The 18232-nt window shown below is 37.2% G+C and overlaps 1 protein-coding gene across 4 annotated transcripts in view; it reads left to right on the forward strand.

The window, feature by feature from the left end:
• The window catches only part of LOC135470164 (SLIT-ROBO Rho GTPase-activating protein 3-like), an 82090-nt gene that overhangs the window by 45731 nt on the left and 18127 nt on the right, over nt 1-18232 (forward strand). Inside the window, exon 1 of one of the 4 annotated variants that reach the window (XM_064748946.1) lies at nt 13949-14202. The exons of the other annotated variants lie outside the window; for them this stretch is intronic. Within the exon in view, the coding sequence (XP_064605016.1) occupies nt 14085-14202 (118 nt within the window). The 5' untranslated portion in view covers nt 13949-14084. Of the gene's footprint in view, nt 1-13948; nt 14203-18232 lie in introns of those variants that run through there. 4 annotated transcript variants of the gene reach the window in all.

Below are 18232 nucleotides of genomic sequence, written 5' to 3' on the forward strand. Positions count from 1 at the left end.
AGTTGGTTGATGCTTTATTTAACAGCGTGTTGGCTTTTGATTGGGTTCAACATACTAGTGGCTATTTTCCAGATGTTTTTCCCCTGGGTGACGTAATCAGACGTTTTGGTTGTTTATACAGAAAGGCTGAATAGACATTTGTAGCTGTGTTTCCAGGTTTATAATCAGAGTGTTATCTCAGCCATCCCATCAAAGCTTCCTTCGATTAAAGTAAACAGATAAATGATGAGTTTATCTGTTGTGAAGACTAGAACAGGAGGATGGATTTCCTTTATAAAACACTGCATTGCACTTTTTCATTAACTGTATTCATGATCATATTTATGTGTTGTGTAAACTTAAATCCATGACCTAACTGGTGGCATATTTGTGCTTCTAGGACCCTTTCAGTTGAGATAAAGCTATTTGACCTATTTGTCAGCTCGATGTAGATAAAGAAACGCCCTTATAATATTTGCATTAGAAAATTGAAACTCCTCTCTGAGATGTTAGGAATATTACATAGTTAACGTGTTAACATAGTTAACTTATGTTAGAAACTTCTAACTGAAATATATAGATGTATATCAATTCATATAAAAAAGTACTAACACTTTGTATACTGTGAATAAGTACATGTATTTAGATACATGCATATAGTACTTTATTTGAGTCAAAATTTATCAGATGTTAAATTTTAAGATTTTATTTATTATTTGACTTTTTCTATACATTGTGCCATATTTTTCAGTTGACTTTTTATTTCTTGTGAAGAGAATTCTACCACCAATTATGTTGTTTGGTCCTCGTGAAATCAGGTGTTATATGCATCCATATGACTGTCTGCAGCCGGTAGTGATGAATAAAGGAACATGTAATCCAATAATAATACAAATAGCCGTTAAAATTGGTTGTGTTTTTGTGCTGTGTTTCTGTAGATGCTCTCTTGTTTGTCTGCAAATTGTTTGTGTGAAAAAGATATGCATTTTGATTGCAAAAGCACACCTTAGAGGGCAAATAACAGGAAACATGCACACCTTGGAGGGTGAATGACAGGAAACATGCACACCTTGGGGGACGAAAGACCGGAAACATGCACACCTTAGAGGGCGAATGACAGGAAACATGCTCCCCTTGGAGGGCGAATGAAACATGCATACCTTAGAGGGCGAATGACAGGAAACATGCACCCCTTGGAGGGCAAATGACAGGAAACATGCACACCTTAGAAGGCGAATGACAGGAAACATGCACAACTTGGAGGGCGAATGACAGGAAACATGCACACCTGAGAGGGCGAATGAAACATGCACACCTGAGAGGGCGAATGAGACATGCACACCTTAGAGGGCGAATGAAACATGCACACCTTAGAGGGCGAATGACAGAAACATGCACGCCTTATAGGGTGAATGACAGGAAACATGCACACCTTAGAGCGCAAATGACAGGAAACATGCACACCTTAGAGGGCAAATGGTAGGAAACATGCACAACTTGGAGGGCAAATGACAGGGAACATGCACACCTCAAAGTGCGAATGGCAGGAAACGTACCCCTTAGAGGGCGAATAACAGGAAACATGCACACCTTAAAGGGTGAATGACAGGAAACATGCACTCCTTGTGGTGCAAAATCAAGCACAGGCATATATAGTTTGAGGGCATACTTAAATAAGATTTCAAGATTTCTCTAATGCCATCCTTTAGACATTGACCTTAACATTTTTACAGACTTTCCAGACAGTTCTTCCATATAAGAAAGTATTTGGAAGCCCCCTTAAGATGGCCACCTTATCAGCTGAACAGTATTGTTTGTGTGAAAAAGATACACACAAACTAAGCACGTACATTTAGGTCACAAATTGGTTTGAGAGGTTGCATCTTGCCTTTGCTTTGTGTGTGTGTATGTTTTAGGGGCAGGTTTTTTAGTTAATTACCCATGACACCTCTTTGCAGGGATTTTATGCTAACAGAGGGAACAAATTAGGTTATCCCCCTACCCTAAGTTGCATGATAAAACAATTTAGCAATACTAAATGGAACACATATCCAAAAAATGTGTCAACCGGTAAGTATTATCTTTCAAATGATGTTGAGGTGATCTACTGGTGTCACATTTATTTGACTTGATTTGACCTGTAGTTGGGCATTTGGCAAAGACTTTGTCCCTTTTGACTGATTGGCAAAGGCTTCTAATGCAGCCAACAGGTAACATTGAGACGAAGTAAGCCAATTATCTCTCCACCTGTTGCGCAGAACAGTTTTGTGTGGCTTTTTCACAAGCTCTCATATTGTGCCACACTTTGTATAGATCTTAAAGAGTAGATAGTCAATTAGGAAGGACATCATGTTTTAATTGATGGTGCATTTCATTCCCATCATTGTTTATCTTCATCAGCAGAAGATGACTTGGATAAAAAGTTGTGATTTTGTGGCTCACAAGTTAAAGGATTTGTATCCAGATTGGTTATTTGTTCATAATTAGCTGTCCCTGTATATATTGTTAAATTGAATGTAAAAAAATATTGGAGAAAAGGACAGTAATCTGAGTAATATAGCATTAAAATCACTAGACAGTGAAGGTGGGATTATGCATTTTTTCCGCCAGCTTTCGGTAGTCTCTGCTGAATGACATCATACAAGTTTAACCTTTACGAGCTGTCAGAGTTTCGCCATTTAGTTCATTGTTAAAAGCCACAAAGGTGACAACAAGCATATTGAATGTCTCAACGGAATGGTTTGCCGTTCTGCACATGGTTGTAAAAACAGGTCATCAAAGAACCATGGAGTTAGTTTTTTCAAGTTATCCAATGATTTGACCCTCAAGAAAATGTGGATTCATGGCACAAGACGGAAGAGCTTTATACCCACCAAACAAAGCCAAATCCTTGCCGGGCTGGCAGGAGTTAGGATAAGAAATAATGCCAGGCAGCTAAATTTTAACAGCAGGGATGAAAAATTTGGCTTGAATTATATGTAATATAAACTGATAGGGCTTGGTGGGTGTAAAAAGTGGGAATTCGGTCGTCATTAGTTTGATCAGTCTTGAGTATGCTGAGTGAGTGAAAGAAAAGTATGTAGAACTAAGTGATGGCTTTCAGTGAATGTCGCTTTAATACAGGCTGACCTATTGGCTGTGTCTCTCCTGTGGACCAATGAGTGAGCTTCTAACAAATTGTGAAGTGTGTACAACAGTGCACTGGCCCTTTGACAGCTATCGCAATGCTAGCAGTTTCTGAATGGCTACAAAGGACAATTAAAACTGAAAACAATCCAAAACTAATCGTGTTGCTCGACTGCAATAATCAAGAATTAATGATTAGGGTTGAAATATTGGTTGTTGATTAAAATTACTTATCAAAGGTGCGAAAACAAGTGACATCTCTTTGAATACTGCTCAGGGTAAGTGCGATTATCACATAGTGATAATCCATTACCTATGGCTTTAATCTCTGATCCAGATTACTAGGATTAGTAAAATCGCAGGAAACAAAAGAGGATTAAAGCCACCTTTCATAATATCAGTTTGATGTGCTTAAGCAATTCCGGCCATAATATACTAGAAAAGTGAAACAGTTGTAAGACTTTTTTTTGGCAGCATTGCCTTGATTAAATGCATGAAAATTATTTTCCGCGAACCCATTTTTGAAGTAAATCCACTCAGGGAATAGAATGATATTTATTTCTGAAGTGGTCAGAAGGAAAGAATAGTAAAAATTAAATCTTATATACACACGAAATGTAGACCTACAATGTAACAGAGGATAAAGCTGTTAGCTTTCCAGTCCGTAGTGCCTGCGCGGTTGGAAATGCCTGGACAGCGATCAAATTCAATGTCTGAAAACTCAGAATCTGAAGTCTGACCAAGATGGCAGTGTCATAAATCCGAACTTCGACTTTGTTCATTATAGGTTCAAATTGATACAGCAGTATATTTGTTTCTGTGTAGCTAGAATCCATCTCAAAAATGACATCGTTTTGATAGGAATTCCCAAGTTATATAGACCAGGTTGGGTTGGCGTCAGTGATTTCACCCGCTGATCTTTACTGGGCGGCTGGCTGGAGATCGGCTAGGTAGTAAATATATTGTTTTTGGTGGATTTAAAGTCATAATTATGTTTCTCAGAGGCATTCTGTTAACCAGGTTATAATCTTTATACTAAATACAAGTAGGTAAGTCTGGACACTAATCCTTAAATGAAGATCTACACAACTACACGATTGTAGTGTTCATTACAATCTCGGTCTACATTTGCTGAGGCGTTAGAGGACTGCCACAAATCAAATGTAGATGAACATGAAGATGTAGATTTGTGGTTGAATTTTTCAGCCTCACAGTCAAGTCATATTCAGATGCAGACAGAAGAAATACTTTAATGTACCCTCTGGAATCAATAAGACGTCCATATCATCTAAATTATTCACCAGTCGAACCTCTGAGCGTATCCCTAGTTACCGCCTGCAGGAGTAGAAATCAGTTCAGCTGGTGATATGTTGGATAGGTGATTATCAGCGTATTCGCTTGTTATGACCCAGCTAACTAGAGCTGGGAAAGTGCCCATACGAAATGAGATATTATCAGGGGGATTGACATAGGCTGATTTATGGATCACTGTATTGTATTTGCTGTTAATATTTCTGTGATAAACTGTTACTGTATTAATGAGTGTAATCTAACCAAAATTGTTTACACTAGTTTGTATGCTCTGGGGTTTAACGTCATGGTTTACACAATTAGTAAGTTGTGTGATGTACCAGTGCAGGTGCCATGCTTTATAGGGCAAGAAGTTGGGGAGAGTCTGATAAATAAGTGTCGGTAAAGAGGGTGTATTGTACATGTACACTTGTGTGTGTGTGCATTGTGATGAGTTTTAAATAATATATACATGTATGAAATACATATAAATTGTTTTGTAATTTCAGGATAGATGGTCATAAGGACAGACAGTTTAGTTGCCTCCTGTTTTGTTCTCCTGTTCTGAAGACAAATGTTGATTATACCTAATCCCCCCTCTGCTGTGTATACATGCAAATATACGTGTAGTATTTTGTTAAGTAATTAACTCATTGTGTCTACAGATAATGGTTGTTTTTAATTGGTAGGTCTGTTGAAAATGGTTGATTATCGTGCATAGAGGACCCATTATTGCCAAGTGTTGGAACTTCCTGGAGAAAGTATATAGTATACAATGTTACCTTAGTGCAGAAATGCAGACTAGTGCAGATGTGTTTTAAGCATGTAAACTCAACAGGTGGAATCCATAGTCTGTTTAGAAAATGGCATACTCATTGACCCGAAATTGTGAAAATGTTACTTAGCAGAAAGACACACTTAGGTCATTAGGGAGGAAAATGCAGAATGTCCAGAAGCTGAATAGGCCAAGTGTTTATTTTCTTTGTTATGTTTTCTCTCTTTCTCTCTCTAGAGCTTTGCAAATGTACAGCCACGTAAAAAGAGTAAAAACAGATGAGTTGTTTTGGGGTGGGGTGGGGAGTTAAGAAGTGTGACTAGGTGTTAATCCAGTGTCCTGAGGCTCTTTTATCAGGGGAAGGCCCAGGAGTCCTTATCTCTTATGTGGCTCTTGAGGCAGCAGTAACATGTGGTTAGCTGTAAAAATAACCTGATGATGACCCTGGCAGCTGCCTGCAGCTTCGTTCCAAGACTGATAAAATAATTGAGGAATATTTTTCATTTTACAGTATGGGCACTTGGGTTATTTTCAGACCATCCATTCGACCGCTACCTGTAAATATACTTTGAAAAATCATGTGTATGGCACACATTCTTAATATTTCCTGATTTTTACATGCACATTTAAATTATAATGTAGCATGTACAATGTAAATCAATCAACAAGTTTCAATTGACCTAAAAAACTTTTTTATTAGACATATACATGTATTTGTATGATTTAATTTCTTTTCAGTTTCAAAGAGGAGGTACATGGAACTGTACATGTAAATGAACAGGATGCTAATAGATAAACAGATGCCATATCATACAGGGGTTACTCAAGGGTCATCGAAAGAAACAAACTATAAATAACTTTTTTCACCTGCCTATGATAATGCTGGTCGAAACCAAAACTATACATATATTACATGAGGTAATCACATTGATAAAGTTAGATTTATCTGTAGTGTCTATTAATTAATGGTGTGCAGTCTTAAACTTGTACTTTTATCCAGTGACATTTACTTGAGTACATCAAAGGAATTATTTTTTTGTAAATGTACAGGTATGCATGAATTTGTGTATGCAGCAGATGTTTGAAGAGACCTACATTTACGTCTACATGTTGTAAACTTACTCCAGACTCCACCTTTAATTTGCCAAGCTTCTGTCCTGGGGCAGTTAAGCGGAGGTGAACATGTGATCCCTATTCACTTACAATTGCATAACAGCCATTAGTACCTGCTGTGTGATACATGTACATGTAACTCTGATCGCAGGTATGCCACAGGTATGGTTATTGTTCAGTCACATCCTCGCCATTGTCCCCAGGGAGCACATGGGGACAGGTGATCCCATAAATGTCACCTTGACCTAAAAAGTGTAGGTAAATTTAGATGTGGTGTTAAGGTGTTCTGCTTCAGGATGTCACTGGCAAAGAATACATCATTTTGAAATTAAGCTTTCAGAACAGATACATTTACATTGGGTTTGAAAATTATATTTTCCTTAGATAGAAATGCCCCTTGCACTTTTGTGAGGCATGCTTGTACATGTAATTGTGCTTCACATGTATATGTAGTAGCTAATTACATGTACATGAATACTTAATCACCATACACATCTGTTTTCTCCCATTATTATTATTATTATTTTATTTTATTTTTTTTGAAGGTTTTCATAGATGAATGATCATGGTGAAATTCAAACTCCTCCAGGCTTTGCAAGAGAGTGACAACAAGGATAATTCTTTTTATGTTTTTACTGCCTTTTGGTAGTTTGGGAAAGAACTGTGGGATATGGGTGTCCACTCCCCCATCCTCACCCTGTGCTTGTACCCGAGATTGTTACGAATTCAACACTGACCATAGATTCAAAGGGCCTCACAATTCCCAAGTAGCATAGGCATAAATAGCATTATAGGGTTAGTCTTTGACAGAGTTGTTCCCCTTGATCTGTCTATTTACAGAGGTATCAGTATTGACTGTGTAAACTAAATACAAGGTTTCTGTCGAGCAACATGCACTTACAAAATGCACCTGTATGAATTTGGACTTAAATTTAAAAATTAACTGTGTTTAGAGTTGCTCTACTCCTTTATTGATATTCATGTGGATATATCTTTTAAAAAAAAACAGCTTTAAGATGTAACAATTTTCTGGAGGAATAGGACCTAATTCCAGTAAGAGGATATGTTACATTGTTTGAGACTTAAGGACATGACTGACTGGTTTGTCCCAATTGATTAGGAGGTTTGTGGGGGGGAGCGGGGTGGAGAGGTTTGATGTTGACTGTTCAGTGCACCTCGTCTGGGTCACATCAGGTCTGTTTGTCTCTGTTGTTTGTACACATGCTTTCCCTCCAGAGGATAATGTTTGTACACATTCTCCAAATAACATGTGTAAGCTGACTACTGGACAATGCTAGATGGCACATACATGTACATGTTACTGTACAATCCCTTCTGACTTCAAGTGCGCATGAATTTATATGCATTGTACACATACCCTAATTTTTTTTTTATGAAGGTTGTGTATTTTGTGGCACAAGCAAATCATTTTCATAATTGTGTACCTAATTGTGTACCTAACGTACAAAAACACATAAATAATTGGACGCTTAAATTGCATTGCTAGAGAGGAAGCCAGGTATAAGTGAAATATTTTTGAGCACAACGTAAAATACCAATCAAATAAATAAGTTAAATTCCACTAAAAAGTGCTTTAGAGGTCGAAGAGGTGGAGGATAACAGTATATCTGCTGTAGCTACCAATCATTGTGCTGGTAGTCTCCTTTTCTGTGTGACATTGTGTGCACTGCAGAAGATGAGATGTGGTCTGTTGTGTGCATGTGAATGCTGTTTGTTTTAATGGCTTCAGATCTGACCTTGTTCAGGACAGATGATTCACATTCTAACTTTGCCGTTCAAATAACCAGGTACAGATAATCATGAAGAACATTGATTCAGTGTAAACTGCAGGGTGACAGGGAGTTCAGAAAAGTTACCAGTTTGGAAAGCAAATCAAGGCCATGGGTTATTCATGTAGAGTGCAATGATGTTTGAATTAGGTCAGTTTAACCAGAAAATGTGCCTGACAAGTAAGATTGATGCTGTATTGGCCCACAACAGCAGTTTCCAGTCTTTCGTTTAAGAGCAGAGTTAATCTTACATGTATGTTACATGCAGGCTCTCTGTATTATACATCTACATCTACGTCATCATGTATCTGTGGTCTTGTTCTGAATCAAGTATTTTCATTTAAATTGTTCAAGTTGGTTACTTGACTTAACATTACCAAATATGTATTTTATTTTGGAAGGGTAAGAGTTAGGTAGGCCTCATTAAGATTTTGTTAATGTTGCCAATTTTGCATGTGTGTTCCACAGTCAGTGACAGGTTGGACTAGAACTTCGTTAATTTGGCTCCATTGACCAAAATTCAGGCCAACAGGTGTTAATTTCTAACCCTGCTAATTGCGTTTTTAGACTTTTTTTTTGATGTCGGATCTGCCAAGCACATCCAGCTTAGAGATATCATGCCTTAGCTTAGGTTGGCTTGTAGTGTTCAAGGGACAAAACTCTTGTTCACTTTTTTTAATGCATCTATCTAAGCTCTTGTAGTAGACAGCTACATGCATTACACTGTAGATTCATCTAGAACAACAAAGCAAGTGAAAAAACTGGGTTTTTTTTCCTTTTGTGGATGATAATATCATACAAGTAGTTTTATGTTACATACCTGTAGCAACTTCTCTTCCCCACATGATACATTTTCATTAAGTATCAAATAGGCAGACCAGAAATGGCAAATACTGTACTTCTCTTAAAGTTAAGTATGTAAAAATGTATTTTCAGAAACACATGAAGGCCTTAAAATGACACTTTTGATTCCAACACTTTTCTTATAAGAAATTATTATATACGACTTGTATGAAGGATGAATCAGTCAGAATAAAGCAAAATGTGTCACTCAACAAATACTTAACTAGGTGAAGTACAGTATGTTTTCTCGTAAGTTTTCAGAAATGTGTCAAGATGAGCATCTTAGGGCTGTGAAAAAAAGGTAATGAAAATTGAACTACAAAATTTGTTGAAAAACTGCCTTGTTTTGTATTCAGGATTAACAGTAGTTTAAAAAGACAAATTTGTCTTGGTATGCAGTCAGCATTATTTTCTGTTTCTGTAATCTGGCCGCAGTAGAGTGTATTTTTTGTCAAATTTTCAGAATTGTAGTTACTTTTAAGTTCATAGAAAATCTACTTAAGGAAAGCTAAGTTACCTACATGATGTCAAAATTTTGTTGTGGTATGATTGAAAGGATCAAGGATGTAGTAAAATTTGAAACCAAACAGCGCGTAATGAAAAGCTGACGGTCACCTAGCTGTTGGTGTTATAAACATGAAAAACAGGAAATCATAGCAAGTCATGCTTCAGCAAACTTCAAATGGTTACATTGATGAAACACTTGAAAGTCTCCTTGAGGAAACACTTATGACCATCAGTACGCCACATGTGGTCAGCCTTTCCAGGAAGGAACCCTCTAACCCCCAGAAACATGCTATCTTGAGCGTTTACTGCCACTACCACCACCGACAATGGGAAAAAGTGGTGGGGTTTATGCTGAATTCAAAGATTCAAACCACATGTATATGTATGTGTAGCGTGACTATACAGGGATATTTTCCTATGATGTGCTCTTCATGTTCCCAATATTGAGGTGGTTGAAAGTTCTAAATAGGGCATCTGTCCATGGCAGAGTATCCCTAGTTATTGCCAGCCAGGGTTCTTCCTTTCCTCTATGTGATATTGAACATCATGCCATCTTTACAGGGATTGACTAACTGTTTGCCTGAAATTCCAACTCAAAGTCCAGTGTAGCACAGGCTGAGAACATTTCTGTGTGTAACCCTATAGCCAGTCAGTTTATGTATTTAGTATACAGAGTGTTATCAGATCTATATCTCTCCAAACACAGTATACTAGGTTTAAATTGTGGAACTAGAGAAATTGACATCAGTCCAGCATGATGATTTTAACAGGTTTACAGTTTCCTCAGCATGCTGGGAATCAGAGAGGATTGGCTTCAAGTATTGTATTTCTTGTGTTCCCTTACTGCTGGAGTTCTGTATGTGCACATACATGTTGTAAATGGCCTTAAATTTCACCCATAAAGTTGGCCATTTTTCTTGATTCTCAGATACTAAGAATTCCATCCATCTTAAGTTTTTATGATATCCTGCTGGGAAAATGTAGATGTAAGTTTCAGCACCAGAAGTCATATTTCTTTTTTCCTTTGCTTTTTTGGGGAAAACTTTTTGGTCATTTGTAAACAGTAGGTACAATATTTATCTAATATACTTATTAAACCAGCATACATGTACACAGTACCTTTAGAGTATTGGTTTTATAGAAGATGATCTGTAATCTGCAGATATCTAGATTGGTTATAGCTTGACACACCTCTTTCACAACACTTGCAAAAGTGTATCCTATTGTATTTTGCAGGTGTGTACTACTTTACGTACACCCATCTACGTGTATAGACAATTTTTACCTGAATTTAAATTATCCATGGCTCTGTTGATGAAGCAGATGTAATTAACAGCTCTTTTTAACTTTTATTCTCCTTGGAAATAACCGCTTTTCATGGATATGTAATCTCGGCATGACTCATAGCATTTAACTATTGATGGATTCACTTTATACAGAGAAGTTAGTATATTGTACTGATCCATAGGAAGTTAATGCACTTGATTACTGCTCAAGGACCAGAATTCTGCTTGTATGTGGAAGTGTTATCCATCCGAGTACATGCACATGCTACATGCTGCATGCACATGCTACATGCTGCATGCACATGCTGCATGCACATGCCACATACACATGCATATGCTACATGCACATTCTACATGCAGTTGTATCTAGCAAGGATTGAGCAGTTTTACCCGAGATTTTATCCCTTTGGTTTTTGATGTTTGGAAGTCTTTAGTGGAATTTGATCACGTACAAGGTAGGCTGCGAGAATAGAAATGCATAACGAATGTATGGCTGTGATCTGGAGTGCCATTTTAATATTGCTGTAATATAATCCATTTTATATTCCTGTAAGCCTGCTTTATTAGGAGATTAACATATAATAATAATAATGTTATAATAATATAGTATGATCCATTTATATATATTCCATTTTATATTCCTGTAAGCCTGTTTTATTAGGAGATTAACTTTAACATATAATAATCATAATATTATAATAATATAGTATGATCCATTTATATATATTCCATTTCATATTCCTGTAAGCCTGCTTTATTAGGAGATTAACTTTAACATATAATAATAATAATATAATCCATTTATATATAATCCATTTTATATTCCTGTAAGCCTGCTTTATTAGGAGATTAACTTTAACATATAATAATAATATTATTATAATATAGTATGATACATTTATATATATTCCATTTCATATTCCTGTAAGCCTGCTTTATCAGGAGATTAACTCTAACATGTACATGAATGTGACAATAGGTGATCTGTGCAAATTAATTCAACCATGTATACACATTTACTTTTATCACTTAAGGATATCCTTTGCCATGAATGACGATGCAGTCAAACCATTATGAAGGTGGAAAATAGTGATTTGAAGGATATTGTAACTGCACACATAGTTCCTCAGAGTATCAGTGCTATTGAAGTGGTCAGTGTAACTGAAAGCTAAAGTAGACTCTGCTCTGAATGGATAAAGGCGGAACAAATGGATAATGGGTTCAGATTCAGCATTGTAGCCTAGCTGTCCCATTGACACTAAATCTTCTATCAATGCCATTCCAAAGTTCCAGCCTGGACACATCAGTCATTTGTGGGCTTTGTTTACTTTAGCATGTTTTGACTGGTTTCTGTTTGTTTTTTGCACATTTACAGGGTTTCCTGGCCCAATTTCTATAATGTAAATAAATACATGGTTGCACACTTAATACACATGGGCTACAGATAAATGTACCACCCTCCCAAGATGTCTGAGGATTTCTCCTGGTTGTCTAAGGTACACGTCCATTAAAACAGCTTTCCTCAAAGCCTCCCTGCCACAGGCTCCCAGGAAATGTATTCACTCACCAGAGATAACTGAAAGAAATCCTAAAGCTCTTTATTTCCTGGTTGAGGTGGGTTTAGGCTTTTCAACAAGTGGGTCTCTATTAGCCAAAGCACCTTTGTGAGTTGGTTGTAGCTGTGATCATGTAATACCATAGGATTGGGGCAGACAAGTCTGGATATTCAGACTGAGTAAACACAAGGCCAACCACTCTCCCCAAGGCCTCCTGAAATCTTGTGCTAAGAAGCAGGTGGTGTCACTTTCCATTGGCAGTGTCTATGGAATGTGAATTGAAATTAAATTTATTACTTGGGGTTATAAATGAAGAGTTGTACACTCTCAATGGCAGCATTATTCATGTTTTTTTACTTAGGAATCAGTAGGACAGCGGCCTGCCTCATATTAAACATGTCATTTTGCAAACATCGGCATTATGATCCATTAAACTGAAGAGCCCTTACATAGCATATGTTTGCTTATGCACTACAGAATATTCCCCTCAAGTCAAATGGCCCAATGAAAGCATGGTGGTTTTATTTAGCTTTTATTTTGTATGTTTGTGCTTTTTGTCCACTTAATGTAGCAAGTATAGTTCTGTTTAACATGTGATTGAGAACTAGTGATGCATAAAATGTGATTCCGTGCGATGTGAAAATTGCTCTTCGTGTAGTGTGTCTGTGACAGGTTATGTAGATGTGTTTTTATAAGTGTAGTACTCTAGTAGTAAAGGTTAGATGAAGTAGGACTGTCCCACAGTAGACTTATCTGTCATTTTCCCAAGTGAAAACTTCCGACACCTCCCTGATGCCCCTCTGCCCCGGAGCAGACAATTGCGTGCAGGCAGAGGTAAAGACAGGCCACTGTTTCTGGCAGGCTGCAGTTTTTTTTCTGTTTGGACACAGTTAAGGGTAAACATCAACCTCATGTGGGCACTGGCCGTAGCCTTCAGCTGACCCTTAAGGTACACATGGGCTCTCTCCCTCTCTCACCCTGCCAACCTTAACCCATGGACAGTCTCGTCAGGCTGGAAAGAAAACCAGCTTCCCAGCATTAACAATGATTTGTAGCAGATTTTGGACCCCAGCTGCAGATTTAGTGATCTGCACTTGTGTGAGTTGTGTGTGCTGAACAAGAATCGTTCGCTCTAGCATGTGACTAGTCTGGCTCTGTGATATTCTTTGGGTGTACTTTATGAGAATGGGTCACTCTCCCTAGTGAATTCCCGCACACAAGCCGGTGCAAGGAGGAATGCCATTCTGTTGGTCAGTTTAACCCGGACAATAGGGATGCTCTGTAAGCCGACTCAATCTGTCTTGTGATAGGATTTTACCATCACACTCAGCCTGCACTGTGACTCACACCGATTACAACACCGGTCGCAGATTTTTAATTATGACAGTTCTGCCATAAGGGACATGCTGGTGAGTGGCCAGGGGATAATAGAAATCCTCCTGGACAGCTGTGGTCAGTGAAGATATAATCGGGTTGTCTGGCTTGCTTTTCTGAAGCTCCGAGTTCCTGTGTGCAGAGCTAAACACACTGTCTGTGCAGTATACAAACATGGCGGCCTCCATACATACATGCAGACAGTGTATGCGACCGGGCAGGAGGAAAACCAGAAAACCGTTTCTATATTTGATCAGTTAGAGCACCTTGCATTCATCTCCCAGATGTAACGAATGTGATCACCCTGTTGACAATGCCACAGCGGTGCATTTGAATTTGAATCTTCAAGTTTTACTAAGGGTAGCTTGACTGTGACAGCCATTGGATGGGAGGGTGATATTGCCGTTGCATTTTTACCTGTGAGTGACTGTGGCTAACAATTTTAATGAATGAATCAAAGCTGTGGGTGCCTCGCAGGTCGAGTATGCCCAGTAGGTCTTACTACTCCTTGTTTAGTTGCACTCAACCTGAGGAGGAATACTCTGAGACGCCCCATATATTAGGTAAGATGATCTCATCATGACATATTATCAAAGGGATTCATTTCAGAATCTTAAGGCAGCCATTTACAATATTGTTATTGTTGAAACCTTTATTAAACAGTCGTTGCATATATTTCATGTACAGTGAAGTTTCATGTGACTTCCAGATTTGTATAGTACATGGTATGAACTGTTATTCAGTGTCGTCGTAAAGATGTAATTGTATACAGTACACAATTTAGACATTTAGCATAGACTTATGATAATGATGGACATTCTGATAATGACATTAAAACATTTGTATTCACATGCTCGGGGGAATGTCACTGATGCATATGTATTTTAAATTGATTTACACACAGGTGTTCACTACTTTATGCAATTAATATGATACTACATTGTACATACTTGTAGACGTATACCTATCTAAACAGGTTCATATAAAGTGTACATGTAAACATGTTTGTATGTGTTATGAACGACCTACAGGTCATGTACATGGATGTGATCATGTTATTAGCGCATTCATTTTCGATGACTGGAGAATCAGAATAGTGTAAAAATGTTGGTTTTTGTTTTTACAGCATCATGTTTGCCTCTCAATAAGACCATATCTTAGAATATTCATAAAGGCATTCCTAGAAGCATTATGTTTGCGATTAGTTCAATGTGTGCTTCAGGAGTGGCAAAAGCAAAGATAGTTTAATAGCCTGTCATTAATTATTGAAGACTGATAACAGAAGGATAACAGTATACCACTGCATACCCCTCCCTTTCTTACTCTCACCTTTTCCCCTTCTCCTCTGCTACCCCCAGTTAATAAGGAGCATAAATAACACTGACCTCAGCTTCTGCTATCAGCTGTCAAAATGGTTGTATATGTTACTTGTATCTTGTATGTGGTGCAAGTTGCCTGTGTATCTTAAGTACCCCTGCAGCTTTAGGAATAAGGGCGGAACTGTCTGGTGACTCCTGTACCAACTCCATGTGATAACATATCATATTTGATATCAAAAGATCATCACCTTTGGGCATTTAAATGCCTGGAGAACTGACTTTCCCGGTTAGTTCTCACGCTGCTGGATTGTCGTGTCGGGGAAAGGCTGCAGTGTACATGCAGGGCTTAACGCTTATGTAATGGTGATTTGTGTACTAATGACATTAAAGTACAGTTAAAATCACCAAAGAGATTAAGGGTAATTAATAATTTACGTACATACAGATATATAAAAATATGTCGGGTTACATGAGCACTCATAGATACACATAGATTTATTATTATTTTCAGTATGTGACGTATTAATCTACACAGAACACGTGTGTATTCAAATATTTAAAGCTGGAAGATGTGCTCCTTCACATATAGTTTTATGTACTTCTTTACATACATGTATATGCCGTGAACAGACTAATGCGATTTTTAATGGCACTTGACACACTACACTATGTATGTATGCAACCACTATTCTTATGTTTAAAATCAGTCTGAAAATTGACCATCTTTATGGTTTCTATTCTTTATTGCCAGTAATTGTATTTTTGTGTAGGTATACACATTCCAATACATGTGATCCACAAATGCCATGTTTTGTCTCGTACAGGTAAAATCTCTGCCTATATCTTTTTTGTAATCAAAAAATTGAGTTTAACACTTTTAGCGCTTTTAATAAACAATATGTAATGCTTGATATGTTTTAAAAATAAGCTTGCTACATGTAAATAAATGTATACCTGAATGTGGATTGCAATCAACACAGAACAATAGCCTTACCCATTGTAATACATTGTGCCTATGTATGTTTACATGTAATTGTCAGGAAGAGTCTGCTTGAACTATACATTTGATGAGAAGCAAATGGTTTGCAGCTGGTGTCCGTAAACTCCATTTGTAGTGTTTATAAATAACATTATTTCTATGTATATGCAGGAAAATGTGTCTAGATAAGAGTTTAAAAGCTAAAAGCTTAGCATCCTTAAGGAAACTGTCCCATGTTACATATAGGCAGTCATGTTCATTAGAAGGTGTGTCATCCTAGCTAATTATCAGTAGCCTTAGGGAAGTTTTCCGGATGCATATCATGATACAGATCATACATATTCCATCAAAGGTGTCCATTTCCCAAACAGCTGTGAGGAAGATTTGGATCACTTATGTTAGTCATCTAAACAGCTGGTCATACTTTCTCTTGTCTAATAACGGATTCTCGCAGAGCACCTGATTGCTTCATGTGTGTATGTACACAAATTTAGTTGCTGTGCATTTAAAGAAATACATGTGTTCAGTACATGAAATACAAGGCTGTGTGTTTTATATTAAGTAGAATTTCTACACTCCAGTTGGCATATTTTTTGGTTGGTTTAGTGGGACCATTTGCTGTGGATCTCTGTTCCAATTTGGCTGTGTATGTGCTCCAGGGTCAAATGGAGACATGGTTTTACACTCCTACAACATGTCAGATTGAAAATAAACTAATGAAATTTAAATGCATCATTTGTTTTTATTAATTGTAATGTTGAGAATTGTTGACTTAATATTAGTTTAATTATTAATTTATTGTTACTTTGTTGCTTATTTACCTTTTCATACATGTAATTAGTGGTTGTATATTTAAGAAAGATGTACATGTATATTTTTTAGTGTTGGCTTCAGTTATGATATGCAGAAATGAGCCCAAATTAAGAAGCTGTATTTTTGGCCTGAAAACAGCAGCTTTCACATCCCCATACACATTTACAGTAGTATTAACATGGTCTGAGAGAATTTATCAAAGTCTTTTGCATCAAAGATTTCATTCTGGAGAGCGATGGTAATTTTATGTTCTGTCTGTCGTTGGACTTGACCTGATCCAGATTTTAGAGATACAATGTCTGGCCAATGATTGGCAGTTAACATTTATGAGGCTTCCACGACAGTATCACCTGAGCTGAAAAAGTTTGGCATTTTGACAGCTGACCTTCAGACATCATTTTATGGCCTTTTTGGGTGCCATCTTCTTGGAAATCCTCCTACATACTGATACATGTACCACAATGTAAATCCTGGCACATGTACATGTATATGTTACTACATGTGCTAAATGAAGTGAACTTAATATTTTATCTCTCTAAAGACCTGTATGATTTTGAAATCTTCATTTCTGTACAAATAATTCCATTTTATCATGTCTCTTGTATATAGTACGATGTTATATATGTGGCATTTACAGTATATATATTATAGACACTACACAGAATAAATTCAGTACTTGTGGCTGAATGAATGTTTGTAGATGAATAAATAGAACATTGATCAGCATACTTGTATGTACATGTAAAGTTCTTTAGATTTGGGAGAAATAGTTATCCAGTATTTCCTTAAGGGAATTTTGAAATTGTAGAAATGAATTCCGCCTCTGTGAATGTATTGATTCAGAGTCTGCCAAAATTTGTCCAGAAATAGCATCCTATTGACCTAAAAATCAATCTTTCCCTCCTACTCGAAAACCCGATAAGAAACCGATGACAGATCAGGTAGGAGTGCATTAACATGGTTGTAATAATCCCAGGAAATTTGGGGAAACGGCAATCTACACATATCTTTGTCACTTAAGTCCAAGCAGGATTATTATCTTCGTACAGAAGCTCAGATAATGTTCTTGGTACATCCTTAGCAAGCATTCACAGATAAGAATGCAAATACACTCAGATCTAAACATCCGCAGGGTTTAAAACTTGGAAGTAGTTGTACGTGTTTCTTATTTCTCTGATTGTGAAGTAGGAGCAGGGTTTTTTTTTTTTGCTAAGATGGTACGAGTCGCTAATCACCATTTATTTTTGATCACCGTCATTTCCGTGGTATTGTAAGGGCTACTGTGTTACATAAAGTCCTTTGATGAAAACATTCACTATATTCTTGTATCTGCATGTGTGCTATAGCTTGGATTTTGAGACAATTTCTTGCCTGAGTATCTTGTTAAGGTATTATTTGTGGAACAATATGGAAAGATTTCTGTGATTCACTTGAGTGCCATGTTCATGTCCAATATTTTGGCAATATCTGTTGTAAATCTCT

The sequence above is a fragment of the Liolophura sinensis genome, chromosome 7 (assembly GCF_032854445.1).
Source record: "Liolophura sinensis isolate JHLJ2023 chromosome 7, CUHK_Ljap_v2, whole genome shotgun sequence".
In the NCBI taxonomy this organism is placed as follows: Eukaryota; Metazoa; Mollusca; class Polyplacophora; order Chitonida; family Chitonidae; genus Liolophura; species Liolophura sinensis.